This window comes from Egretta garzetta, unplaced genomic scaffold (genome assembly GCF_000687185.1).
Source record: "Egretta garzetta isolate BGI_Z169 unplaced genomic scaffold, ASM68718v1 scaffold18, whole genome shotgun sequence".
Taxonomy (NCBI): Eukaryota; Metazoa; Chordata; class Aves; order Pelecaniformes; family Ardeidae; genus Egretta; species Egretta garzetta.
The window spans coordinates 3,800,388-3,827,703 of NW_009260616.1; the positions used below are offsets into that span (position 1 = coordinate 3,800,388).

The 27,316-nt window shown below is 39.6% G+C and overlaps 2 protein-coding genes across 4 annotated transcripts in view; one reads left to right on the forward strand and one right to left on the reverse strand.

The window, feature by feature from the left end:
• ASF1A (anti-silencing function 1A histone chaperone) overlaps window positions 1-12,499 on the forward strand; it is a 17,605-nt gene extending 5,106 nt beyond the window's left edge. The window contains exons 4-7 of one of the 3 annotated variants that reach the window (XR_004842810.1): window positions 3,755-3,931; window positions 6,241-6,471; window positions 7,423-9,423; window positions 9,814-12,499. Coding sequence is in view for 2 of the 3 variants with exons in the window: in XM_035900708.1 (XP_035756601.1) it covers window positions 3,755-3,931; window positions 6,241-6,453 (390 nt within the window). In the remaining variant the exon portion in view is untranslated. Of the gene's footprint in view, window positions 1-3,754; window positions 3,932-6,240; window positions 6,598-7,422; window positions 9,478-9,813 lie in introns of those variants that run through there. The other 2 variants (XM_035900708.1, XM_009645231.2) reach the window with 2 other exon arrangements.
• The window catches only part of MCM9 (minichromosome maintenance 9 homologous recombination repair factor), a 45,647-nt gene extending 21,496 nt beyond the window's left edge, over window positions 1-24,151 (reverse strand). The window contains exons 1-6 of the mRNA XM_009645192.2: window positions 24,032-24,151; window positions 23,112-23,432; window positions 21,187-21,268; window positions 19,578-19,778; window positions 16,963-17,088; window positions 15,568-15,687 (exon numbers count right to left, since the gene is read on the reverse strand). Coding sequence (XP_009643487.1) covers window positions 15,568-15,687; window positions 16,963-17,088; window positions 19,578-19,778; window positions 21,187-21,268; window positions 23,112-23,432; window positions 24,032-24,151 — 970 coding nt within the window. The remainder of the gene's footprint in view (window positions 1-15,567; window positions 15,688-16,962; window positions 17,089-19,577; window positions 19,779-21,186; window positions 21,269-23,111; window positions 23,433-24,031) is intronic.
• Between the last annotated feature and the right edge of the window lie 3,165 nt (window positions 24,152-27,316).

The window sequence follows — 27,316 nt, forward strand, 5'->3', positions numbered from 1 at the left end:
AGAGCAGCACTAAAATGGCCTATTCTGTTTTCCATTTTTAACAGCGAGAGGGGGGGAGAAAAACTAAAGCAGACTTGCCTCAATTCTTACAGATTTTTTTTTTTGTTTGGGTTTTTTTTATCAAAACTGTGATTTAGCTCACATATTTCCTATAAAATACTAGCATTTGTCTTGTAAACTGAGAGCAAAATCCATCAGTAGAAAAATCAGATTGAAACTGGGTACAGCTTATTGTGTAAGAACTGTGCTACTTTCCCAAATATTATAAATTCACTTAACTATTTAATGGCAAATGCATGGTGGAGTATGACCATTAAAAGTGCTAATTAATACACTTTCTTATTCTCACAGTTACTGTAACTTTTAAAATAGTATCAAAGTTTGTGAGGCATCTTGATTAATCCTGTAAGTTACAGGAAACTTTTTTTCTTACAGGACAGGCTAAAGGAATAGGATTAGGCTGGTGGTTACATCTATCAACCACATGCATACAAATCAGCCTTGAAACATTTCTGGTTTATTTTTGGAACTGGGCCTAATTTTTCCACACTACAAATAAAGCAGATGTGTAACAAATGCATTATTTATTAACAGTTCTTCCATTATCAAGCTATTATAGCTTATGGTATTAATTGGTCAGAAGTAGGTGATTCTCTTTTGCCCTCAGAGGAGCTACCTTGTAGCACTATATCCAGAGAAATCAGCTGACATTTACATTTCTAATTTAAAAGATGTACTGTGCTCAATTAAGGTACAAAGATTCATTGTTGGTGGTGATGGGAAGGAGCAGGAGGCAGGTGCCTAAAAAGGCATGTTTTGGCTGTATGATTAGGAAAGCCATGAAAATTAAGTTTACTGGTCTTGCAGTTTCTGATGGACTTATCGATTGTATCCCAGTTATAAATGACGCTACAGCTAAATTAGGAGGAGATAAGTAGATACTTTGCTTAGATTGGAATAGGTCCTGTAAGAGAGTCAGTACTACTTTTGTGTTATAATAAAGTATCCCTTTTATTTTTTTATGGAAATATTGTTGGTCTAAGTAAAGTAGACTTCAAAAGCACTGGGTTTTAGGTGAGGGTAGGACTCGGCTAATGTGTACATAGGAGACCACCAAAAACCAAAGTGCTGCAATAAGCCTTTGCTGATGACTGAAGCTACATTATTCACCAGACTGAAACAGCCTGGGAGATGGAGAGAACTAGCAAGGGAAGGCCAGAATGGGGCAAACACAGAACTGCAGGAGGCATATAATATAAAGAAAAGAGATGTATTCACTAGGGACAGCACAGGGAAAGGAGCTCTGCAGAGGTGTATGAAATTTTCAGCTAATAAAATGCTGTAGATTTTTCTAAATAGGAAAATGTCCAAAACAGCAAGTACAGTGGAGTACCACACAGACGAAATACCAAGGATGGTCAACTACCTTTGTTAAAAGAAGCTGTGTATCAGGTTGGGAGGTCAGCCTTACATACAGAAAGATGCAAAACTATTGTGCTTTTCAGACTTACACTATCAGCCTTTTTTTTTTTTTTTTTATTCTTTTTTAAAATGTTTAAGAAGATTTCAATATTAGAAGCCCACAGCTTGGCCTATTTGGTTCTAAATACCAAGATATAAGTAGTGAAACCTAATTCCTTCTCTCGATGCGCTTGGGGATTTGTAATAAATTCACAGAAACTTTTTTGAGAATATAACCACATAAATAATTCACTATCTTTAAGTGGGGATGTGACCTTACAGTAACTTAGGTACTTTGCAGTAATAGCTATGTGAATAAATGTATCGTGGAAAAGCAAGATAATTCAAGGCAACATATACATTGAGTGATTTCATAAAATTCTTAAGTAATTTCTAGCATAAGAAATACATAAAAATCACTGTCTTAACATGCCAAAGTTAATCCAGCTGCCTCTTCTTGCCTATGAAGATATCTGTTTGCAATTTCTCACTGATCATGTGGTTGTACCAAGCTTTTCTTTTTTTTTTTTTTTTTCTCCTATGATCATGTGTTTCCTGGGCAATTCAGAGGTTTGACATCCAAGGCAGGAAGTTCAAAATTTGAGAAAACAGATTTTTTTTTTTTTTTTAAACGGTGTTCAGTGTGTTTTCCACTCAGCAAAACAATGCTTGAGAGTTAAGTAGGATTAAAACAGTATTTCCTTGAGTTCACAACTGTATCATAGGGTATTATGGGATACAAAATGACAGTGGGAGCCTGGAAGAACTAAAATCTCACATCACGGTGTGAGTTTAGTTTCAGGGGGGGCTAAATGGAACAGTGTCCTTCTGCAGTATATTATTCTATAACTGCCCACTGTGGAATCTAAACTTAATCAAATGGTCTTGGGCACTGTTAGAACAACACTACTGAATTAAAGTAGTGATTTCACCTGTATTGGCACTTCTTGTGACTCCTTCAAGCTTCTACACTTGTTCCTTGGTCATCTTTTCCATTCCCCTATGCAAGTTGTAAAGCCATTTGGTCATTTTCTGTTCCCTTCAGGGCTGGAGGAAGTTGTGTTCCACCAGATTCCCTGGTTGCTTCTCCTCCCCCTGGAGTATTTGTACCTGTGAGGTCTGACTCCTCTAATTCTTCTTTAAAGTGCCTACAGCTTCTTACAAAAAGTTAGACTGGTTTGAAGGCTTAGAACGGAAGTAGCAAAGAGCAGAAGCCAATGAGGTATGACCACTAGCTCCCAAATTTCACAGGGCTGGAGCATATAAGTACTACAGAAAAGTAGGGATCAGAGGGACAGCAGGAATTAATGCTGTTCCTTCTCTGTCCTAAGGCAAGATTCGTTACACCTGAACCATTCCAACATACATTGTTTATCAACTTGTACTCGCAACACAGGTGTTCATTGTTGGCTTCAGATCTTCATGTAAAATTGTGAATATGAAGCTGTTTCATTTGTGCTTAGATTGCTGTTACTTTAAATCCTACAACAGAATGAGGCATCACAATAAATGTGTAGTTAGGAAGCATTTTAAGGGACTGATTGTGAGACACGTTTTGCGAGGCAGATTTTATTGGTTATTAATAACGGCAGAGCCACGGTAAGTAAGGATATTGAGGAAGATTATAAGAGTTGCCTATTAATTAGGATTGCACCCTGACTGAAAATGTCAGATGTCTTAGAGCGATGATGTGTTTAACTGCATACATTTTAACAAATGTAGGCACGTGGAAGGAGGTGAGAGGGAGTAGTTTATTCCTTTCCTAGAAATCTGTGGGACAGCTCAAAGATCACTGTAGTCTGTCCCTGGTCATCTTGCTGAATTATAAATTGCAGTCTGTATTTTTAAGGGCTTAGTCTTGTTAAAAACACACATACAGACCAATTCAAGCTCAAAGGTACAAAACCAAAAAAAACTTAACTCTACTGAATTACCAAGATGGGCTGAAGAACAACAGCACTGTAGAATTGGAAGGATGTTAGTACGCTTGCTTGAACAACAGTTCAGCTGATCATGTATTTAAAAGCAGTATTGGATCAAAGCTGTCTAATCACCCATGAGGAATGTCAGCACACAGTATTACTGTATTTTAAGTAATTCTGTCTCTCGAGGTTAGTGTCCTAAATTCAGGGTTGATGTTCTTGTGAAAGCAGGTATATTTTCTGGTTAACCTGAAGAACAATTTTAAATATAGTCATTACTCAGCTGTTAAGACATACTACTCAAGATTCCCCTGCTAGATAGGCATGTGGTGTCAATTTTATTTTAATCCATCTTTCCCTTTCACATTTAGGCTGATGCACCTAACCCAGGGCTTATTCCAGATGCAGATGCAGTAGGTGTAACAGTTGTGCTAATTACATGCACCTATCGAGGTCAAGAATTTATTAGAGTTGGCTACTATGTAAACAATGAATATACCGAAACAGAACTGAGAGAGAATCCACCAGTAAAGCCAGATTTTTCTAAGGTAAGGCACATTTTGTTCTAGTCATATATGGAAGGTATGCTTATAGAAAGAGGTTTTTTAAGAAACAAGACCAAACCCCAAATGATTCTATAAAGTGGATGGAACGAGGCATCAAAAAATGGAAAAGACCTGGGGGGACAAGCTACAAGTGCCATGTAGTTGCTATAAATTTGGAGAACATTGAGAAACCTGCAACAGTGTCCACCAGCTTGAAGGCTTGGCTGGACTTCATTATTATTTTACACTGACTGTGTGAAATAAATCATTGGGTTCCCTCTACCGGCACCACTGTTGACCAAGTGGCTCTGTTCTTCAGAAAAATAGAAATGTTTTTTCTAGGACAGTCAACCTGGAACTAAGTTTTAATGACTGTGTTAAATTAATACTTATCCAGCTCTTCTAGTGTAGAGCTGCAGTTTCTGTAAAACTGTAAAAAACAAACTGAAGAACAAGTTATGTATAAAATGAGAGAAGACGGTAACCTGGTAAAAGCAGGTCGGATGATTAACCGATCAATGGACAACTTGACCAAGGAAGTACACAGATTAAATTTTAAAAAAATATATATCCTTCATGGTAAAAGTGAAACCAGGACTCTAATTAAAAGATGATGGGAAATAGAATTATTTGGAACGTAATACGTTGAGGAGAAGGATCAATTAAACATCAAAAACTAGTCAAAATCCTGTGAAATACTTTAACCAGGGAGACTCTCTATAAATCAACAAAGTTCTATACAGCATCTGGGTTTGTTTTCATGGAAGATTTTATGGAGTTGGGTTTTCTCTTTATGAGAGCTGATGTACATGTGTACACACTTGTTCCAAAGTTGTGTAATGGTGAAAACTTTATTTCTCAAGTTTGCATGAATTATATGACTAATATATGAAGAAATGAATGGGATAATGCATGTACTGTAATGATAAGTACAGAGTAATCCCCATAGTCCCTGAAACTGATCTTGAAATGTAACTAAACTGAATTGGTATGTAAATTGGTTTTTAAAAGTCGCTAATGATTTTCTAGGCTTAATTTTCAGGGATCAGATGCTCAGTATGTTCTCAGAATTCAAAGTTACTGTTAATTTTGAAGATCTTGAATTTATAATCTGTTCCTTTCTTTTTTTCTTTCATTTAAATCATATACTTATTTGTTATTTTGGATTTGAATCCCAAAATGTTGACTTCCTTTAAGCACTTGAATTTAGAAAAGCCTAGAACTACTTGTCTTGATTTTCTGATTTGCTTATGTAAAAAGCTAGCTCTGCTTCTAAGAAAAAGAACAGCAAAAGCTATTATGTGTTTGTATACAAAGTCCTTACTGTGACTTTGGGACAGAATTGAAACATACAAGTAGAATAGAGGGTTATTAAACATTTAATTTTAACTGATGGGTAATAGACCCTACACAGTTCAAAAAAAGAAATGGTCCTGTTAGTTTGCATAAGGGATTGGGAAATACTTAATGAGAGTGCACTTTCTTGGAGAACAAAACCAGCATTACTACCAAAGCAAACTTTTCCTGTGATCAGTCTTAACTTTCATAATGAGTGGCCAATGGTGGCAAGCTGCCATTTTCCAGAGTTAACTATATATATTCTTAAAGATGGTGAAAGGTTAAGAGAAAGAGAGCATTTTCTTTTTTTTGCTCCATACATACACAAATACAACATGTTTTCAAAGGAAAATGAAGGCCAGCCATGAGAATAAAATACATGATTAATGTCTAGGCATGTCTAAATATCCTCCAAATCTAAGTAATGTTTTTACTTTAAAACTTTAGTAGACAAATCAAAATTCAGTTAGTGAAATCAATCTAAAGCATGGTAATTTAATTTAAGGAAAGGCTGTACTCTTCAACGAAGACAATTGACGGAATTGATACAATTACTGCAAACACCATAAAGTTGGTGCAAGACTTTATAAAGTACTGTGGTTTGCAAAGTCTTTGGGGGGGTAGTTATTTGCTTTACTGAAAGCTGGCTAAAATAGTAAACACCTGCAGTTTACTTGCAGAGTTCTCATACAGCCTTGAACTTGCAGGACAACTAAAAATATGCTCTTGAGAAAGCAGTTATTTTGCTGAGTAGGACATTAGAGTGCATAAATGAGTGGTGTGTTTCTGTAAGCATGTTTCTGACCCATAGATAGGTGCTGTAGAGTCACGTTTATATGAATTACCTTTTTAAACAAGTTGTTTTACACATACAAGGCTATGGGGAGTAAAAGTAAACAAAAAAATCTGCATACATGTGGACTCCAGATTGAGATGTACACATTACATAATCCATGTATTTTCTTCTCTCCCAGCTTCAAAGGAATATTTTGGCATCTAATCCCAGAGTCACAAGATTCCACATTAATTGGGAGGACAACACTGAAAAACTGGAAGATGCAGAGAGCAGTAACCCAAATCTACAGTCACTGCTTTCTACAGATGCATTACCTTCAGCATCAAAGGGGTGGTCAACATCAGAAAATTCATTAAATGTTATGTTAGAATCTCATATGGACTGCATGTGACTAACCACCATCATTTTGGTACTGTACATGTGTTAAACTGTAAAAACAACCAGAACTATTTCCCTCAAATTCCATAAGTACATAGTTGACAAGCAATGTGAAGAACTTGTTTTAAAACATCCTGTAGAAAGTTTATAAAAAAAACCCAAACAAACCAGTATTTGAGCAAATTGTGGAATATAAATACAACTATTTTTAAGTAATTGCCTTTTTTCTCTAATGTGTTATTCTATGTGGTCTAAACCAAACCTGATTAAAGTATACATATTCTCCCCCCTCCCCCTTTACTTTGTAAGCACTATTAAAAACTAAAAAAAACCTGGAAGTTAAAACATTCAGGCAAAATGAAGGGATAATGCCACATCCTCATCTCTGATATCCAGATTGCCAAATATAAAGTGCCCTTTAATAGCAGTTTAAGAACAAAACTGTCATTAGATGAAGTGCAAAGAAAAAAGTATCTTAAAAAAAAAAAAGTCCAAAAATGTCCTCCTGCTGTGAAAGCAGGCAGCACAGTATAATTTTAGGTGCAAGCTTCTTTTCCTTTCAAGGCACATACTTGTTACTTAAAGCATGCAATTTGAGATTTACCATCTGCTATCTTGGATTTTAGGAATTTTTTTTTTTTTTTAATCTCCTGCTGTTTAGTCAAACTGGTTTAAGGACAACATTTCATGTGAATTTGGGTGGGTTATCTCAGCAAAGAACCCTTTTTCAGCCACCTGAATAGCATACACAGTTGATTTCAAGGATTCAAGCAATTGCTAGAAAATTTAAGCATCAAAAGGAATAGCTTGAGTACCCAAAAAATGGTCTTCTGCAAGATTATTGGGGGTTGGTATGTTTATTTCCAGGTATGCTTTATTCTTGTAGTCTTTTTAACTAGTAATAAGGAGGTTAGATGCCTTCTTTCAGTTTTTTGAAACAACTGGAATTTAAAACTTTTCCCTTTTCTCTCTATCCTTTAAGGAAATCCTATGCACTGGCATAAATCAAGATTCAAACCCTGTTGTGGCAGACATGACACACTCAAGAATACATTGCCTGCCATGAAGCTCTTGCACCGAGACATCCCTATTACCTGAGGCATCCTTGAAGATAAAAACTAGGCAGAAAATTGTAAAGACTTAAGACATTATTATGACACTAACACTTGAGTTACTCCTTCCAGTCCTCAGCAGCCTTATAAATTTCCTGTGACTATATGTGCATTTAAAATTGTAATCTGTCATGTCAGATTACAAGAATATATTTCTGCTAGTTACTAGTAACTGCCCAAACTGTAAACCCTTGTAGGTTCCAGGCCCTTAAAAAAAAGAAAAGGTAAATTTCATGAATCCTCTCAGTATAGCTCTAGATAAAAATAGAACACTTTCTCTTCGCTTTCTGCAATCTCTAATAGGGATGAAGATGTCCCAAGCAGTTAGCGCTTCTGTCTTTCCACATCATTAGTGAAACAGTCTTAACTTCCAACGTGTATTTTTTAAATGAGAAAGGAATGTACATGTGCATGTTTGTTTCCTGTATGGAAACTCAGCAGTACGGATGGTAGCTGAATGAATTAATGAAATCCATTAGTATTTGGAACCTAATTCTAATATGTGCTCTTGCAAATATCTCTGTAATTGTTTAAAGTGATGATTGGCAATTTAAAAATATTAACACTAATACCTGTATGACTTAACACAAAGAACTGGTCCCCCAAACCAGCAGTTACTTCACTTGAGGGCTGAAATTATGTGAACTTTTAAGACTGACCTTTTAATTTTCAGTTATGCTGCAACTTTAAGGTGTACAGTGACATTTTGAGATTTTTCATGCGCTTTACTGTTCTATTTATAAATCTACTTAAGTTCTCTCTTAAACATAAGCATGTAAATAACTTAGTCATCTGCTGAAAGGCTAATGACGGCTGCCTTGCACTACGGTGACTGTAGTAGTATTTCAAATGCTTGCACCTATTGAAGATTCAAATGAAAACGTGATCAAATACAAGCTGTAACCAAATCCATCCATCAGTAGCATGAAGGCTCCTTAGAAGCATATGCCACCAAGTGATGGAAGCAAACTGTATTACTGCTATTGCAGAATCAACTACAAAATACAGTCTGCAAAACTATTTCACCCAGCAAACCAATTAATTTAGAGAAATCAGAAAATGAAGATCTATTGTTCTGTTCAGGAGAAAAAAAGACAGCTGTGAACGTGAACTCAGTTGTGATAAACTTCAAGCTAGACCGGATGGTGTGATTCTGCAGTAGAATTGGGCACCACCTTACCTGATACACTAACACATCCTAGATACAGCTGGCCCACCAGTTATGGCAAAAAGAATAACCTTACTGTGCTTGGTGAAAACCAGAGGAGAAAAACCGTACCTCATGAGAGCACCTCATGATCTTTGCAAGAGAAATGGTCGTCTTATAGCTTTTTGAGAGACTGGATGCCTCTCAGGTCTTCTATAACTTTGCTCAGATCTTAGCAGTCCACACATAGTGTTCTGAATTTGCCATTTCCTGGCAAAATCACATTCCAGAGACGTGGAATTTGAGAAACCAAATTCCAGTATTCCAGAGGCTTCAGGTCTGATCAGGCAACATCACAGCACAAACTTAGCATTAAAAGATACAGTGGTATTAAAGATACTTGGTATTAAAAGATACAGTGCATATACGGCATCTCTGTAAAGACTTGTCCCTGATCTCTGGCAGTTTCAAACCACAGGGCTGTAAGTATGAAATACAGACAGTGCAGACAGCACAGCATTACAATTTCAAGGTCGAAGATGAGTTTACCTCCATTTGCAGAGACCACCAAGATGCAAGGGAATGCTACAGATTCTGTTGGCAGGACTGGTGATGCATCTCACTGTCTTTTTACCTCAGCCAGATAGACTCGATGCCATCAGACGATTGTCATAACGCTTATCAGAGGCTACTCATGTACAAAGAAGTAAACGGATCAGACACGGTAACATTAGGGATGAAAACCATGGGTGGGGGTTTTTATGTCTAGCTTGAAAAAACTTGTCCCTTCATCTTACAGTCATTGTGATTTATTCATGCATCACCTTCAGCCTGAATTACTGTGACACTCTTGAGTTTGTAGCAGGCAAAAAGGCTCCAGCCCCATCATAATGGAGGCTGGTGAAATGTAACCTCTCCCGTGGTTCTACAAAGCTCCGCTGAAAAAGCCGACCATTACTATCAATCTTCAAGACTGCAGCAACTCAGAACTTTGCTACAATAACCATGGTAGCTCAGTTTATAGCTCGCCAGACAATCTGTATTCTTGAGATGTGAGTGACTAAGTCACAAAGACAAATCTGATGATCTGACAGTCCATTATTTTCCTTTGTAGGGCCTCAACCACTGATTTTCTGGAAGTCAGCTCAGATTGGAGGCTAGCCGCTTGCAGCTGTACAAAGACTGTCTGCTGCCATCTGAAAATGGTGCAGGGAAGAACAAAAAAAACCAAACCAAAACACCTTATGTACACCACATATACTCTTGGCAAATTCTCATTTACCAGAGACAGAAAAAGAGCAAGGTTAACTAAATCTTGTGGCTTCTGTCTGGGCAGCTGCAGGAGATCCTTCATGTACTTAACTACCCTACCCCTTATCCATAGCACAGTGGTCTACAACCTTGCAGATTCTCTCTCTCTTTTTTTTTTTATTTTTTTTTTTTGAGAGCCACAGAAGTTTGGTCCAGAGATGATGGGTTAATCCTGTTGTTGCTAGCTGGAGGGCTCTGCTCAGTGCCAACCGGGAAGATGCAACAAAACTGACAACTTCCTCTTAAGGGCTGGCAGCGTGGAGGGCACTGCTCATGCTAGGCCTTCCCATTTGTATTTATGTTTCCAGTTAAATTTCTGCTTTGTAAGAACTGGTCTTGTAGTGTACAATATGACAGCTGGGCTGCAGAAGACAGGTGGAGGGATTTTTGTTGGATTTTTGGTCTAGGCAAAGAAGAATGCCTAAAGAAGAAAAGCCAGCTGGAGTCACCAAGGAGGTGGTTACAGGCAAACCCCAGGTTTGTACCTGGAATCTAGAAAGAAAAGGCCCTTTCAGGTGGGGGTGGAGGGAGGATACTCTTCCAACATTTCCAGCCTTCGGTAATGCTGGCTTGGAGGCATGGCTGCGCACTCGCTGTCCACGGCATGAGGGACGTGACTGGCCTCCCTTGCAGACAGAGGAAGGAGGTGTGTGTCCTGCAGAAGGGCTATAGCAGAGGTAAGAGACAACAGCTGTGCATTAACAGCAGTGTTAAGGACTGGCTGCAATGTCAGGAACTTTGGAGGAGTTCTTGGGTCTCCCTCCAAAATGCCCCTGGACCACAAGATAAGGAGGCCTACCTTTCAGCATAAGGGGGTCCTCCAGTTTGTCCTGTCTCACTAGAAAGGTGTGGCATACCTACACCGATACAAACCAGGAAGGGGCTTCATGGCATCGTAAAGGGAATCCTGAAGACATAGGATATCCAAAAATCAACTGCTTGAAATGCCTGCCATTTCAGCAGCAGGCCAAAAAATTCTGATGAAGGCCTGCCTGGATGTATGATGCCAGAAGCGCGTAAGACCTGAAACCTTCAGCCAACATGACGAAGATGTTGCTACTGCAGTATTTCCTGTCCATCCTAACTACAGGTCTTCAGATACAGATATACGAACAGTCCAGAATTTCTGAAGACTGTTAGCTACATGGCTAAATACTCTTTTGCATGCAGGTAGTCAAGGTGAACTGTCTCAGGACAGAACCACCTTGGAGCAACATTACTGAGAGGAAATTAAGGATTTGCAAGAGATGAGACATTGTTACAGACGTGGCATATCTCTGATGAGGTCTGATAACAACTTCAAAATTAATTCCTTCAAGAAGTCTAGCAGACTTCCTACAGAATTAAGGCCTCTTCAACTTGAGGCCCAACTGTTTAAGGAACAGCCAATGAAGTCTTGTTCTCCGGAATGTATTTTCAAGGTACATGCTGATAGAAAATACTTCAAGTTCATGTAAAATTATGAATATTCAGGAAAACAGTGAAGAATCCTGCGGTAGAAGTTAAGATCCTAAAAGAGTGGCCTAAAGGCTGCATCTCTTAATAACCTGATGAGGGCCAGGGTATAGATACGCAGTGGTAAACTGCTAACATGTTCCCCAGCACTGCCTTGGCCGGTATCAAGTTGGGAAGGCCCAGGAACAGTTTGGGGATCTACAAACAGGGAAAAAGATCTCCCATTTCAGTGTCTTGCATACCTCAGGATACTGACACCACACATTCTATTCCCAACTGAGGCTGGATGGCTCATGCCAGCCACTTTGAACTGGTTTCTAATGTCTCAGAAGAGAGACAACTGTTGGCACCTGAAGCTTGCCTAGCAGGGAGATGCTCACTACGAAAAAGAAAATTGGTTGTTTCCCCTTGAGTTAGTTGCCTTCAATGAAAAGGAAAAAAAAAAGTAGCAAACAGCTGTTGGCATGATATGGACAATGTTAGATGTTGCAAAATGTCAGCAAAAAGGCAGTACTCAAGGCTCTGTAGAGGCTGTAAGAGGAGAGGCCAGAAGGCTGCATTTCATATGGTTCAGGAAGCCAATATTGTACAGAACTGGAGAGCTGGAGAAACAGCTGATACTCTCCCAGATTTTTAGACAAGCTGTTCTAAAAACAGTTCACAAAATTCTTTAAGCAGTCCATCTGTGGAGGGACACACCACCAAACAAAACTTTGCAGAAATCTGAACAGCCAAATATGTACCAGGAAGCAGCAGGATGACTCTGGTCCATGAGCTCCAGACCCAGCAGCAGCAGCAGCCATGTGTTGGTTCCCATCCCTACGGAGTCAAACACACCACTGCGGATCTCAAGCTCCAGGGGAAAATGAAATATTTTCTTACTAGTGATTGTCTCATCCAATTATGCACAAGCAGCGCTGTGGCTCTGGGGACTGCAAAACAGTTGGTTAAACTCAGTGGTAAGGTAAGAAACCAACAGAATTTGTTAAACCCCACTAAGTCTCTTTTTTCTGGAAAATTATGTATCAATTTATAAAAATTAAAGGTACCTGAATGACTCCCTGTCATTCTCAGACGAGAGGCTGGGGGTACAATGAGCCAGGCCTTTACAAAAAATAAGCACTGTGTAGACAGAACCAGACAGTGAGACAGATGGTTCCCCCATCTTTCATTTACAAATCAGAAAGTCCTATAGCGGTCAAAGAAATTTTTGCCATTGAGTTGTTGAATGTGGGCTGGCCTTCTGGCTGCCAACTTTCATTAAAAAGATGTGGGAGGAACAAGCCCCAGTTCCTCACAGAAGTCACAAACTTGCAATGAATTCTCAACAGAAAATCTCTACTAAGCGTTCACAAGAAAGGCAACCTAATAAGTAAACTCAGAAACACTAGCTAGAGAGTGAAGGTAAAGTTCTGTTTTTACCCACAACACAGAATAAATTACTGGTCATTTGCAAGGGCTGTTTGCAGGAAGCCGTTGACTTGAGCCTGTCAGCGAGATAAGAAAGATGAAGATCTTCCATACCAATTCACTAGAACAAGAAAGCAAGGTATTAGTCTGGGTCAAACCTTCTGTATCAGGCAAAACCCATGTGGTGAAGCACAGACTTTGTTTAAAAAGCACTGGGGGAGGCAGGAACCTGTTTGAAAGAGCAGAGGCCCAACAGCAAATCAAGCTGTGGAGTGAGGTTGCTGTTTTCTCAAATTCTGCGAGGCAATTCCAGTTAGGGGTAATGGGCTGCAGTGGGCACATGGCACCACAGGGCCCCAGAGGATCATAGTGGATCTCAAAGCACATGATACCTAAGGTAGGAATTTTGGCACAAGGAGAATGTTAAAGATCTAATACATTGTCCTGCTACTAATAAATGCCACTACAGAAAACTAGGGAAAACTGATATGGTAAGACAGTTTTGGAAGCAGAATTCTAATTCTACAGTTGATAAATAGCTCGTGTCCGAAACAGCACTGGATGGGTAAAGGATACAAGACATGTTGATGCACAAAAGCTTACTAAAGGTTGGTTAGTTATCGGCAGTTTTCTCTAAGCACTTCTCCAGGGCTTACCAAATCTCAGGGGTGTTTTTTGGCCTGCGTGGACTGTAATCCCAGAGCCAGCAATTAAACTGCAGTCCAGTCAGCTTTTTACATAAAGGAACTAGTTGAAAGTAGAACTTACAGATTTAGTCTTTGTACACTGGAGGGAAAAACGTGCATTAGGACTCCCATGAGAAAGTAGAAACTTGTAATTTGAAGTGTGCAATTATGACAAGGAAAGTAAAACAATTTAGTAGTTCTCTGAACTCATGATTTGGAGCTTCTGCACAAGAAGTAAGTTGGCAAAAATCAATGTTAGGTACAGTTACAAACATATTCATAAGTAAGGCACTCCTTGCACAGGGAAGGCAGGGAAAATAATTCAAACTATATCCAAACTCCTGGGCTACAAATTAACAATTTAGTCCAGCAGTTCTAGCCATGGAAAGGTTCCCTGAAATTAAACTACAGTTAATAAAATTTCCTTCTAGGGACTCAAGTTTCACTTGTGATAAGGGTCCTGCAGAATTTTAAGGTGGAAATTTAATGCACATGCTGTCGGATTTCAGGAAGGGGAGGGGGCAGGCAGAGGGAGAAGCTTTTTAAAATACAAGGAATATTTAAGTGAAATGTAGATGATCTAAAGACCCAAGACCATCCTTTCACAAGATGAAACTCCATCTCCACACATCATTACAGCTGTCTCTATGGCACACATACCACAGTAAGCTTGTAAACTGCAATACTGGTTTTCAGGGAAATGTCTTTGAACCTAGCTATCATGGCTGAGCTGGAAACCAGATCATACAGAAAATGGAGCACAGGAGGTAGATGTGGTGAAAAAGGCAACAGCAACATCAGACGCCAAGAGCAGCTGACACAGGGAGATTACTACTGACAAAAGTGGGCAAGGTCACATTGAAATGCATGGCAAAATTTCACTCCAGGTCACTGTCAGTCCCCTAGCAAAATTTAAATTATCCAGCCTGTTCTCAGTTCTTAACACAGAACAAAAGGTGGAGAAAAGGTTATGCTGAGCCAAAATGTTCTCTCTGGCTTCTCTCCAGACCTATTTGTCAACAGTTTGAATGGAAAACCAGAGGCATATGTGTTTCATAACAAGTTCCCTGCACACAAGAGTGTATATGTTCAACATCACATTCCACTTCCACAGCTACAGAAGACTCAGTATACACATGTACCCATAGCTACAGAACTGGGAAAGACTTATTCTCTGGTTTTCCCATGTATAAATAATGCTGTTTCCCAGACATAAAATGAAAAGCAGCACTATCTGAGAAACATTTAAGTTACATGTGCTAGCTAAGACTCTGGGGTTTGTCCCTAATTATTTTGTGATTTTGAATGTACTAGCAATATAGTCATTTCCTCAAATAAAGCCCTTTGCAAAAGTAATCTGACCCTGTACATTGTCCCCAGAAGAGTTTGTAAAGACACCTAGCATTCAGAGCCTGTTGGGGCATACCTAAATTTAACTCCCCTTCCTCCCTCCTTTCCCTCCTGCCCCTCCCCCACAAAAGCTTGCTCTCTGAAACCATCTTGAAAACATCAAACCATCTTTGTGAGTCAGAAATAATTCCTCATCACAGGGGTGGATTTCCAGAAAGTAAGCAGAAATCAAACTGGCACCCAGCCAGAACATATAAAAGAACAGAAGAGAGAAGAGTGTATGTTCAGGAGAAACCAAATGATGCTAGCCCATCACACAGTATGAGCTCTGGAAGGACGTCAGATTTGTCATAGCTGGGAAGAACACTAAAAATACAGGTCCAAATCATCCTCTGCTAGCAAAGCACTGAGAGGCGCCTCTGGATGAGGCTTGTGAGGTTCCCTGTTAGAAGCTCATCACACTGCTCCACTGACAGAGAAAGGGCAGGACTGCCCTTCTGCAGAGAGTCACGTCAAGCCTCATACGCCTCCACAGCAGTTCTTTGCTTCAGCTGTGCTCATACAACCTGAGCACACATGTTCACGTATGTAGGAGGCCTCTATATAAATATACTCCAGCAAAAAAAGTTAAGCATTCCGGCTGAAGCAGCACATACCTGCACTTGTAGATCCAATTCCTGCAGTAAGCACAGACCGCGGCATAATCTTCACTGCGTACTTGAGAAACTGAGATTTCCCCGTACCTGGGTCTCCAACCAACAAAAGATGAGATTCACCTTGGGGGAAAATGTTGGTGTAGGAGTAGACGGTTCACATGCAGAGAAAGATATACACAAAATGCTCCGAATCAGGTAATATTTCTCATTATTCACCTAACATTTAGTACTACATATACATTACAATATGTAATTCTGTTTAAGACTGCATTATTTTTTGGGTATGATAAATTATATTGTTTAATAAAAGCATCCAGTCATATTGCTGCACCAAATATTTACAATGAAATATTTTTAAAGCATTAGCAGGTATTTGACCTACTTCCCATAATGTGAGTTCTTACACTTCAGAATACTAATTTCTCAGACTCAGCTCACTCTTGAACATGAAACAGAAGGATACCAGGGTTTAGGTACCACTCCACTATTCAGTTACTTAAATTACTGTGAAAAGGACTAACAAAATCAGCAAGTTGTTTTTCTTAACTAATTCTTTTACATTGCCAACAGCTACACAATTTAGTAATATCAAAACAATGCAATTACAGAAGTAAATAATTTAGCTACTACAGTCTCACTGAAGTGCTCTAAAATTATTTCATTGTCTTCTACAAAACATCAATGTAACTTGAATTCAAATATAAAGTGTATAACCTTATTTAGCTGCTGGAGCATTAAGAAAATCCTCCATTTGTATATACACACATATTATTTTAGAATTATCATGACCTACATAGATTATGACCTGTGTACCACCTGGCACATGGCATATTTGCCATCTAATAACAACAGAAGGAGAATCAGCAGGCAGATAACTTACAGTAACAGAACTAAGTGAGATGTGCTGACAATCACAGATGGAAAAGTCTGGCATTAGGAAGTAAAATGAATCTTTTAATTCTTCCTTTCAGTGTACTATAGTGATCCACATTAAGGAAACATTAATATTCCATCCGTTGATGCCAAATACTGCTGGGAATATTCTACTAGAAATCATTTCAAAGCATCACTTATACAATAAAAAGTGAGTTTATGCTTTACCTAAACCAACTGCCTTTAATATTCTACCTAATGGAATCCTGAATGCCTGCTCTTACTGGGTTTTATTCAGGAAAAATTAAAATAAAAAGAGGAAGTCCAGACACTCACTTTATTTGTCAGAGATTCTGAAAGAATACCCAGCATTAATCAAAAATTGCTCTCACTCAAGAAAATGGGATCATTATGCTTCTGAAACCTTACTGGTTTGATTTTGAAGGGGGGGAGGATGTGGGTGAAGACAGGGATGGGAACAACTGTTTAAAAGGATGTGATACAAATAGAAACAATACTAACCTCTGATTCGAGTTCCAGTAGCATCAGTCCTCTGTACACCACCGGCAAGCACCATGGCTACAGCCAACTTCACCAGGTACAATCCAAAAACTTGAGGACATAAGCTCGCCAAAATTTCATTCCTCCCTAGAACAGAAGCAAAAAATGGCACTCAGCCCTAGGAGTAAAACTTGGTTTCCCATGGATTCCTATGTACACTTAAAGTCCTGCCTACACTGACAAGTAATTGTCCTATGCCCACAGTCCTATGTACACTCACAAATAATTTGGGTGTGCTTCCTGAACAAGAGGAACAGGGCAGAGAGGAGATTTTATTATTATTATTATTATTATTATTTATTTATTTTTTAAATGGGACCCGAAGGAGTTGTTTGATCCTAACTTCTTTCATTATAAAGAAGTTAAGTCTTCCACAGTCACAAGCAGCAAAGCCAATTCTATTGCAATTTAAGGAACGTATGGTCTGGATATCATGACAAAAGGCACTAACAAAATGCCATCATGCAAATTCTCGTTTCACAGATTAAAATGTAGGGGTTATGAAGAATAAAACTTATAAGTTTCCAGACCCCAAAATATCCCCTTGAAAACTGGTGTGTTGTACATTTAAGAAAGGTAAGAAAACATCTAACACTTGAAGTATTCTGCCCTAAAACCCTGCACCCAGAGTATGGTTCATTTTCTCATCATTGTCTCGAACCTCCTTCTCCTTTGACCCTTCTCTGTCAAAAGTCTCCTTTGATCCTCTCCTGCTCTCTGCCGTAGTCCCTTTCCACCAACAGAATATTTCAATCTCCTATGATAATGCTGTTGGCTAGGAAGGTGTGTAACAGAATCAATTCTGTCCTTCAAGATTCTGATACTAACATAAGGGATCACAGGTTTAGTACCATACATTACTCCCATTGCTAGGAAATTACACAGAGTGAGCAATTTGGAGTTCTTAACCGATGTTTTAAGTTTAGATGCAAGTACATGGTACTGGCAAAATACACAGGCACCTAATAGATGCCTTGAGGCCTACATGTTTCTTGTGGAGCTCTTCGGAGGGAATTAACACATCTTTGTCCAAAAATGAAATTTTAAAAACTTTGGTCAGCCATAGCATGACTCAAGATTTAACTCCACAGTTGCCTCTATTTGACTTCAGATTCATTTGCCTTGCCAGTGCTGAGCAGCTCAGCAGTACTGCTTCTTTCTAGAGAGTATCCAGAAAAAATCACCTGCATAAGTTCTCTCAGAGGCCTGCCATGGTAGACTTTCTCAGGACACCTAATACACAGCACCAGGAATTGACTGACATAAAATGTAGTAGTAACTACCATTATCTCTTGAAAACACCAGATGTGCATACATCCTGTTGTGAAATGGCCTACACCTTCGACTCCTTAGTCAAATTTGATCTCTGCTCTCACCCGAGGGGACTCAAATTCAGACAAATGGCCTGAAACAGACATCTTGGGCAGTCAGGGCCCTTCCAATTTCCACCTCAATTTTCTTGTAGCCACTTCTTATAAATTAATTTATTCTGAGTGGGTAATATTGCGTGAAACCACATTGCTCCCTTCAGGCTTCCAAAAATTGTTCAGAGAATGAAAGATTAAATGTGACCTTCAGAGAGGAACCTGAATTACTTTCTGAACAGTTCTAACCAGGATGATAAGAAATGTTCTCGTTCCAAACAGCAGGAGGCTAGCAATTAAATTGCTTTCCAGGAAATGGAGTTCTGAAGAATCTTTGCTATTGAGAAGATCTCCCGATTTCTTATGCAAGCACTCAAATTTTTAAGCTGACATGGGCAACATTCTCACCTGCTTTTCCTCCTGTTTGTCTTTCTTAAGAAACACTAAGCCCTTTTCAGGGTTTTAAAAGACAGGGTGTTAGCCTGAGACTGTTCAGTGACAGAGATCCTAAAGAGTCCATTGAGCTTCCCCAGGGTTCAGGAGGAAGCACTTAGATTATGGAGAGGAACAAAGTTCCAGACACAACTCCTGCTAATTCCTAGGTGGTTGAGTGGAGGCCATGGTAAATTTAGAAGCCGGTGTCTTAAAGACTCTGGCTGTTCTGAATTGGGAGACTCTCTCCATATATGATAGGAGGGTCCACAGCACCTAAATCAAGAGTCTAGGCATCCAAGAGTTAGGTTAAAGATGAGATGTGCTAAGCTCTGCAGTAAAGATTCACAGCATAATTTGGGATGCAGAGATGGTGAGTCAGATCTCTCGCCCCAGAGTCAACAGCTACACTGACTAAAAGCAGATCTGGTCTGCACTATTTCTTCTAAGAGGTATGCTTTTTCTTTCTTAATTATAAAGCGCTTTTCTTTTTTTCCCTGATACTTATATTATTTCTCATGTCTCGTTAATAAATGTTCCACAAAACACTTGACTAGAAAGCTCAAAAGAAGGAAGATCAATGCAGTGTGTTTGTTACTTCTTTTTCCAGTAATATTAAAGCAAGAATTTCACATTCTTGTACTGGAAAAGGTATACTTTTGGAGGAATGGGTGGTGGGATAGGATAATGGGGGAAAACTGTGTTCGGTCACCGTATTTTCACTCCTGATTTCATCTATATCCAAACATGTGTCCTACTTAAAAGCTTTCAACTACTAACCTGCTAAAGGATCATTCCTGTGCTTTTCCCAGAAGCCTTCAAATTCCTTGCGGACTTCTTCATCAATTACAACCCCTGCTAGCTGCTCATTGTTTACTTTAACATAGTTGGCCTTCAAAACAAGCTGCAAGTCACAGCGTGCATCCTCATGGAAAGGTTTCCACCTCTGCATTACCACTCCATACACTGTGATGTCATCTCCTGGTGGTAACAACAAAAATTAGTAAAGTAGCATCTGACTTGAGATATGCAGGTATGTCAGTTAGCTGTAATGCATAATAATTCAATTGAGATCCTCCGTTACAGTTAATAAGGTTAAAAAACCCCAACAACAAAAAGCAAACCTCCTGCAACTACTGGAAGCCTAAAAGAAGCATTAGGTAGATTGCTTATGTTTGTGGTAGGAAGTTGCTATGCCTTTCTACTTCCGTTTAAGGTAGGTGAATTCTTAAAGGTATACTTCTGCTTGTTTCCTCTTTTACAAAAGAGGAATTCACAGTAAACTGCAGAAGCTCTTCTTTCAATTATATTCACAATAAAAAAATTTAGTCAAAACTTACTTGACTTCTGGTAACCTTTGTAATTAATTGGCCCCTCACCACAAGAAAGACGTTGCATTGCTGGAACATGTCCAGAGGAGAGCAACAAAGCTGGTGAGGGGTCTGGAGCACAAGTCTTATGAGGAGCGGCTGAGGGAACTGGGCTTGTTCAGCCTGGAGAAGAGGAGGCTGAGGGGAGACCTTATCGCCCTCTACAACTGCCTGACAGGAGGCGAGGTGGGTGTCGGTCTCTTCTCCCAAGTAACAGGCGATAGGCTGAGGGGAAATGGCCTCAAGTTGCACCAGGGCAGGTTTAGGTTGGACAATAGGAAAAAGTTTTTCACCGAAAGGTTTGTCAAGCATTGGAACGAGCTGTCCAGGGAAGTGGTTGAGTCCCCATCCCTGGAGGTATTTAAAAGACGGGTAGAAGAGGTGCTTAGGGACATGGTTTAGTGGTGGGATGGCAGGGTTAGGTTAACGGTTGGCCTTGATGATCTTAAGGGTCTTTTCCAACCGAAACGATTCTATGATTCTATGAATTCCAGAATCACTTGTTAACATTCTGGTCAATGTTCTTCTGAGAAAGTACAACCAGAAATTAGTTTCTTGTGGGGATGTGCCTATCTCAGAATTTTTAGTCCATCCTTCATACATCCTCCTGCCAATTAGCTTCCTTTTTGAATGTCAAGTAGCTTTTTCCATCTCCAGCACTCCTTAGACAGGAGGTCAGGTTGCCTCACTCTCTGAACGTACAGAGGGGCACCACACCTTCAAGTGGTTTGGTGTTCTCACACCAACAAGACTTAATATACTTCCTGTACATCAGAACACATTACTTATTGAAACTGATCTGTCAAACAGTCAAGATGTAACATGGGGATGTATGACATTTTCTAGAATAGCCTTCACCTGCCATGCTAACGTTCAAGCTGAAACAGCAATGCAACAGATGAACTTATCTCATTCATCAAGGCCTCAGCACTGATCACCTGCTTGGCAAATATTCATCTCAAATGGGAAAATAAAAATGCTTGCGGTACAAACATATGCAATACATGACATAGCCTCACCAGACTTGCAACTGTCCACTAAGTCATCTTCCAGAACAACCACCATGCAACGAGGGATGCTTCCAACAGACAGTCTTTGAACCTAGGAGACAGGAAGGAAAAGCACCTTTCAAAAGCCATTTATGGCTGCTCTGGCTTAAGGACCCACATTCTTTTCCTGGAACTGAGATCAGTCCTTGCTTTTTCTCACAGAACGTACACAGTAAACATGCCACTGCTGCCATGAACTTAATAATGGAACCTTAATGCTTGTACTAATGGAAACAGGATTGGGTATTAAATTAGCTAAAGGTGCTCAACCCTGGGAGGTGCTGTGTGATTTCAGTATCTTGCTGAAGAAAGCTTGCTAAAAGAGGTAATTTGAAAGAGCTGATTTTTTTTTTTTTTTTTTTTTTTTAACAATTTGAGATATTTTTAGATACTTCCTCAACATGCAAAGTTTACTTTGGGTACTGAAGCATGTCCGTGGGTTATATAACCCTTCACTGAAGTATTGATTGAAAGATTATTCTCTAAATTTTTCTGGTATTTAACCATAATTTGACAGGTTGAGATACAAGTTTACACCTAGGTGTCAAGGATTAAATCAACAACAGGAACAAACAAATCACACACAACCAGACAAATGTATATTGACAAATGTGCCAGGAACTCCTGTAATTCATTTTCTTTTCTCCAGGGACTTGTCACAGTCTATTTCCAACCAGCAACCTTTCCATTTACACTTAAAGCTTGCAGTAGTTTTTAGAATATCCACTGCACAAGAACAACAGTCAGAAGCACCTTTTCATTCTGCAGCACAGGTCATATGTGCTAGAATTCTAGATTTATTCACTCTCTACTGCCTCAGAAGGTTAATTCATCCTTGTGTGTTATCACAATGGCCACAGGCAGTTCACGTCACTGTCAGTACTGGTGGCACATACGCAGTTACTTGCAGAGCTCAGTAGGAAACACAAGTGAAATTCATTCCTGGTTTAACTTTACTGTGTTTAATAAGCCTATGCTGCTGAAAATCCTTCCCATCACAGATATCTGTGTGTCACACAGTAAAGCAAACAAAAAAAAAAAGTGATAAAACCCATACGTCATAATACAAACATGCAGCATAGGGCTTATTTTCTAGAAACAGTTTTATTCCCGTACTTTTTTTTTGCTATTCTGAACTTTAAACAGCTTCATTTCTAATTTCATACATTTCTGTTTTATATACCTTGCATGCAGATTGGCACCACTACACTCTTAATTTATAAAATCAAAACCATGAAACAACCAAAGAGATCTTAGAAAAGATTTATGAAAAAGACACTGAACATATCAATAAACACAGAAACACTGCCTGCAGTATACCCTACTTATTCTCAATTTTCATACAGTGTAGATTTTCTCGTGCCAGTCTTATCTTAGTTATGCACTACCGTTAGAAGATTATTTCTTCCTCCTCCAGCTTAGCTGAACTTCCACCCAGGACTACCTTCAGAAGAACAAATGCAAATTCTGTGAAGAGCACATATTCAATAATTGTTGAATTCAATATTGGCTGAAGGGAACAGACATTTGCAGACACCATGCATTGACCATACTGCACCGCTACAGCTGGCCTTGGCCACCACTGGGCTAGCTTTAGTCCTTCGAGGAACAACACAAACTTGGTGTTATAAGGATTCAGCGTGGAAATTTAACCTGTACACTGATCCCGGGTCTTTTGTGCAATCTGGAATGGAGTTGCCTAATAATGGAAGTCTAATCAACAACTTAATTCTGACAAAAGCATGAACAGTTTCACTAAAATTAGTGGAGTCACCTTATTCCAGCAGGAAATCAAGCCTCCAAATGCCTTCTTTATTAAGTTCATTCTTTTTGTACTTGAGACATCTATACCTCAATACCCTCCCCTTTTTCCTCCATCTGATATTTTTTTTTACCTGTTCCTGAATTTTGATTTCTTGGTAGTCTCTGCAGCAGGTAGAAGAGGTTGTTCCAGAGAGACACGTGAACTTGGTTGAGTTGCAGCCTTCTTCATTAAGACAGGCTGACGGACGACAGAAGGCATAGTACTGTTCAAAGTCAGCCTTGACGACAAACACGTGCTTGCACTTATTGCAGATATAACTCCGTTCAAACTCCAAAACTTTCACCAAACTGGTACGTATGACAGTCCCAGTAACAGACAAAAAGTGACCCACATCCCTGGTTTTAGGAATGTGCTCTCGAGTCAGCTCTGGGCAAACAGGCAAACCTGTTAAACAAAAATATATGCATCATAAGGCTCTGCATATATAACATGAACTCACAGTGCAGTTAAACAGAAAGACTAGAAAAAAAAATATGCCAGACACATTAACAGTAGCCCTTGTTATTACTGTTTCAAAAATGTGATTCAACAACTCACCTGGTGTACCATAAACCTGACTCACTGGCCTCAGATACTGAAAACAATCAGATGCTGAGCACTAACAGAAAATGTTGCCATTTTACTCTCCTGCTTGTGCCAAGGGTTGAGTAGTCACGAAGCAGTTCCCATTTGTGGAAATAGATCCCGATGTTCTCAGATCTGTTTATTAATTTAAACGATCTTTTGGCAAATGCCATTTATTCTACAACTGGTTTATCTGAATTACAAAATTATAGTTATGCTACTTAATTGTGGTTCACTGTTATTCCCACATTTAAACAAGTGTAACTCCTAATCTTGTGTGAATTCTCAAGCCTAAACAAATTTTAAAGTCATAGTCTGTGAGCATCTGACCTTAAATCCACATCGCATGCCAGTAAACCTCAAGCACAAGGAAGATGGCATAAAAAGAATACAAGGGGGTTATGAATACAACCAAAGCAAACTCACTTGCACGTTCAAAGGAACAGTGACAGAACATTTTCGTGGCACTTGCTCTCCTTTAATTCCACCCCAACGGCCAGTTCTGCCATGCACTGATCCCGCCCTGGCGTTCACCTGTGTGGCCATCACTTAGCACCACAGCAGCTGAAATCCTCAGGAAGAATAATCTACCTCAACCCCCTACCAAGTCTTTATAAGCGCACACCTTAGGACAGAGTCGAAATGTTGCCTCTTCAGAAGTTTGTGTATGAACTACAAGATACTAACAATTATCAACTTAAAAAGAAATCACCTGCTCTTAAAGTAATTTCTTGGCTTTCCTTCCAAAATAGAGCTAGGAAAGAGAGATATAAAATAATAAATCTGCTGGACAGATGATGTTTCTAAGGGGACCAAAACTATTTGTGCATTTAGGTCAAATCTTCTTATTAGCTTTGGCTGCTAAAAAAAAAAAGACCTCATATATTTATGTCAGCGTTTTCAAAACCAAATGCTTTGTTTCAGACGTGCTGATGCTTTTAAGCACTGTTTGACCTTTTGCTTTTGTTTAAAGAAAGTATTTTTAAATATTAAGCTAATTTTAAAAGGTAAAAGAATGAAGTAAAAAAAAGTAAAGTAGAAAGGAATTAAATAATCTGGAAAAGAAATAAAGTATCATGCAGAACTACAAACAAATTTTTCTGGTTGACTGTAAAAAAGCTATTGACATATTCTACCAAACCCGTTGAAAATTCTTTTTCTCCCACAAGCTTACATTTCTATTCAGTTTGGGCAAAAAAAGATAAAATCCATTATTTTTTCCAACTGTTTTGGTGTCTTTTTTTTCCGCCAGCTCAGTGCTGGTGCAGCTCAACAACCTTTGCAAAATACAACACATCTTACACTAGAGAGAGCTGCAGCACTGTTGTCAGGATATACAATACGATCATCTCTGTGAATACTGAAGAGACAAGAGCCTGGGCAGGGGGAACAGGAGCCTTCGTTCTGATCATACTAGGCTGCTTGACAAACTCTTTATTTGAGTATGCACCTCTGAGTCGGCTTTGCTATATGAGTGGTAACGTGCAAAACAACTATCCAGGAGCAGCTCGGCCATCAGTAACAGACACAGCAGCGTTCAGGCTGATGGTAAGTAAAGAAAAATCTTTTGCCAGATTTGTAGCAAAAGGAGAAATTAATACAATCAAATTCCTACAGTGCAAAAATACAGATGAAGAACCTAATCTTTTACTTTCTTCAGTGAACACGGGGTAATCATCCACTATTAATCACTGCGTATTCACACTCCCCGAGTCCTTCTTTGAACTCCTAGACGCCCTGCCCGTATTTGTATGAGTGTGCTAGGATTGCATTCTTATACCTAGCATAAGCAAAACCACTTTTCCTCACGCCTGACACACCGATCCCCGCGGCCCCACTCCAGGTAGCTGCCTGCCGCTCCCCCCAAGAAGAATACACCACCACCTCCTCATGCCCATCTGACATGGGAAAGGGAAGCGGCACTCCAAGACAAGAATCCTGAAGGTAATCAGAACCCAGCATCCACTTAAAAGGTAACAGTGTCACAGGAAAAAATTCAGGCGGAAAAAAGCCTACAGATCGTTTAGCTGATTGCTTTTATTTCCTCATCAGCCAACTTTTCGGCAGTACAGAATACAAACCAAACCACATGGACAGATGTTCTTGTGATCCAGCTGGACCACGCGAGGATAACCACCCCCTGCACTTCATCAGTTTCTCTCCTGTTTAGTGATGGACTAATTTGTGAGTCTGACAACTGACTTTTTCCATCAGTGATCAGTCATGCTTGCTTTTATCAGTTATTAGAACTATTTGACCACACATGCCTAATTTTGGCTGAGGCTGATCAGGGAATATTCAGACAAAGCAGCAGGGTGGGAGGAATGGTCAGCTCCAGCACCTGGCTGATAACAGGAGGAGGAATGTCTTAAAGACACTGCTACTCATGGAGCGACCATCTGCCCCTTGCTTTACACCTCCTAATACTTCCTGGTAGCTTTTAAAATAATCATTCTTGGAGTAAAAATAACTCTGCTTTCGTGTTGAAGCTCTGAATGATGCAAATGCATCCTAGAACACTAGGGGGAAAGTTTTAATTCACTCCAACTTTTACAGGTACAGGGAAGTCCCTGACATTTCAAATTTTAATGCAACACAGAAGCCACCCTTTTATACCACATACACAGTTCTGTAACACCTAAATGGGTAGCGAGCCTTTTTTTTTTTCTCCCCCTCCCCCTAAAAAACTTGAGAAAATAGCATTATGAGAGCCACAGGCTAATTATATTTCTGATGTATGTGTTTTAACAACAATATTTTTAAGGAAACTTACTGGGACAAAACATGAGTCTATTTAACAACTGTGATTCATCCAATTTCAACCTGCCAAAAGACTTGAATGTTCATAAACCACTCCAATGAGGAGCAGGGGAGGGAAACACAGGCCACCAGCTCTTGGCTCTGCAGACGAGACAGGTCCAAGTACCTACAGTCAGCAGTGACCAGAAGGGACTGTGCCACTGCTGACCCAGCTCCCCACAACAGGCGGAACAGGCATTTTAACCCCGGAACCCGCACTCCACACTTATCACACCTCAAAGCTACCAGAAATTCCCTAGTAATAAAGAATAACGCCATATCAACTGGTAGCGAAAAAAGGACAAAATCCTCTACTAATGATCATGCCTTCCAACAGCTCATTCCAATTTTATAACAAGTGATTTTGTAACAATTAGTTAAGCATAAAATTTGACGATTTCAGATTAAATTGTTACAAGAAAACTCAAAATACAGACTTTGCCTCTTCTGGGAGGTGGCCAAAGCCAAGAAAGACCACAAGCCAACAGACACAGTGAGGAAGTCAATCTGCAAGAAAAATCTGTGAACTACATATCTTCCCCTAAAATTTTTTCTTTCTTTAAGACCTTTTGGCTACCAAGAGAAATAATGCGAGACCAGCCGCTGATCTGAGGAGTCTTTTTGCCACAGAAAGGCTTTGGTGTGAGTCCTGACCCGGCAACAAATGCCCACCGTTGCCCGCTCGCACGCCATCAGGGACGGCCACAGCTTTTTTCCGGGTCGGTCTACACAGCTCCACGTGTTCGCACGTGTTCTTGCGTGTTGGCTGAACACCAGCCGTTCGCTATTGGTTTAAACGCTGAAACGGCAAGCATTAAACTTGCTCCTTCCCTTGACCCCCAACACTTTGTTGCAGAAGAAGGGAATTTGGCAACGCGGAGCAGGAGATGCCCCTGGGGCACTCCACCGCCG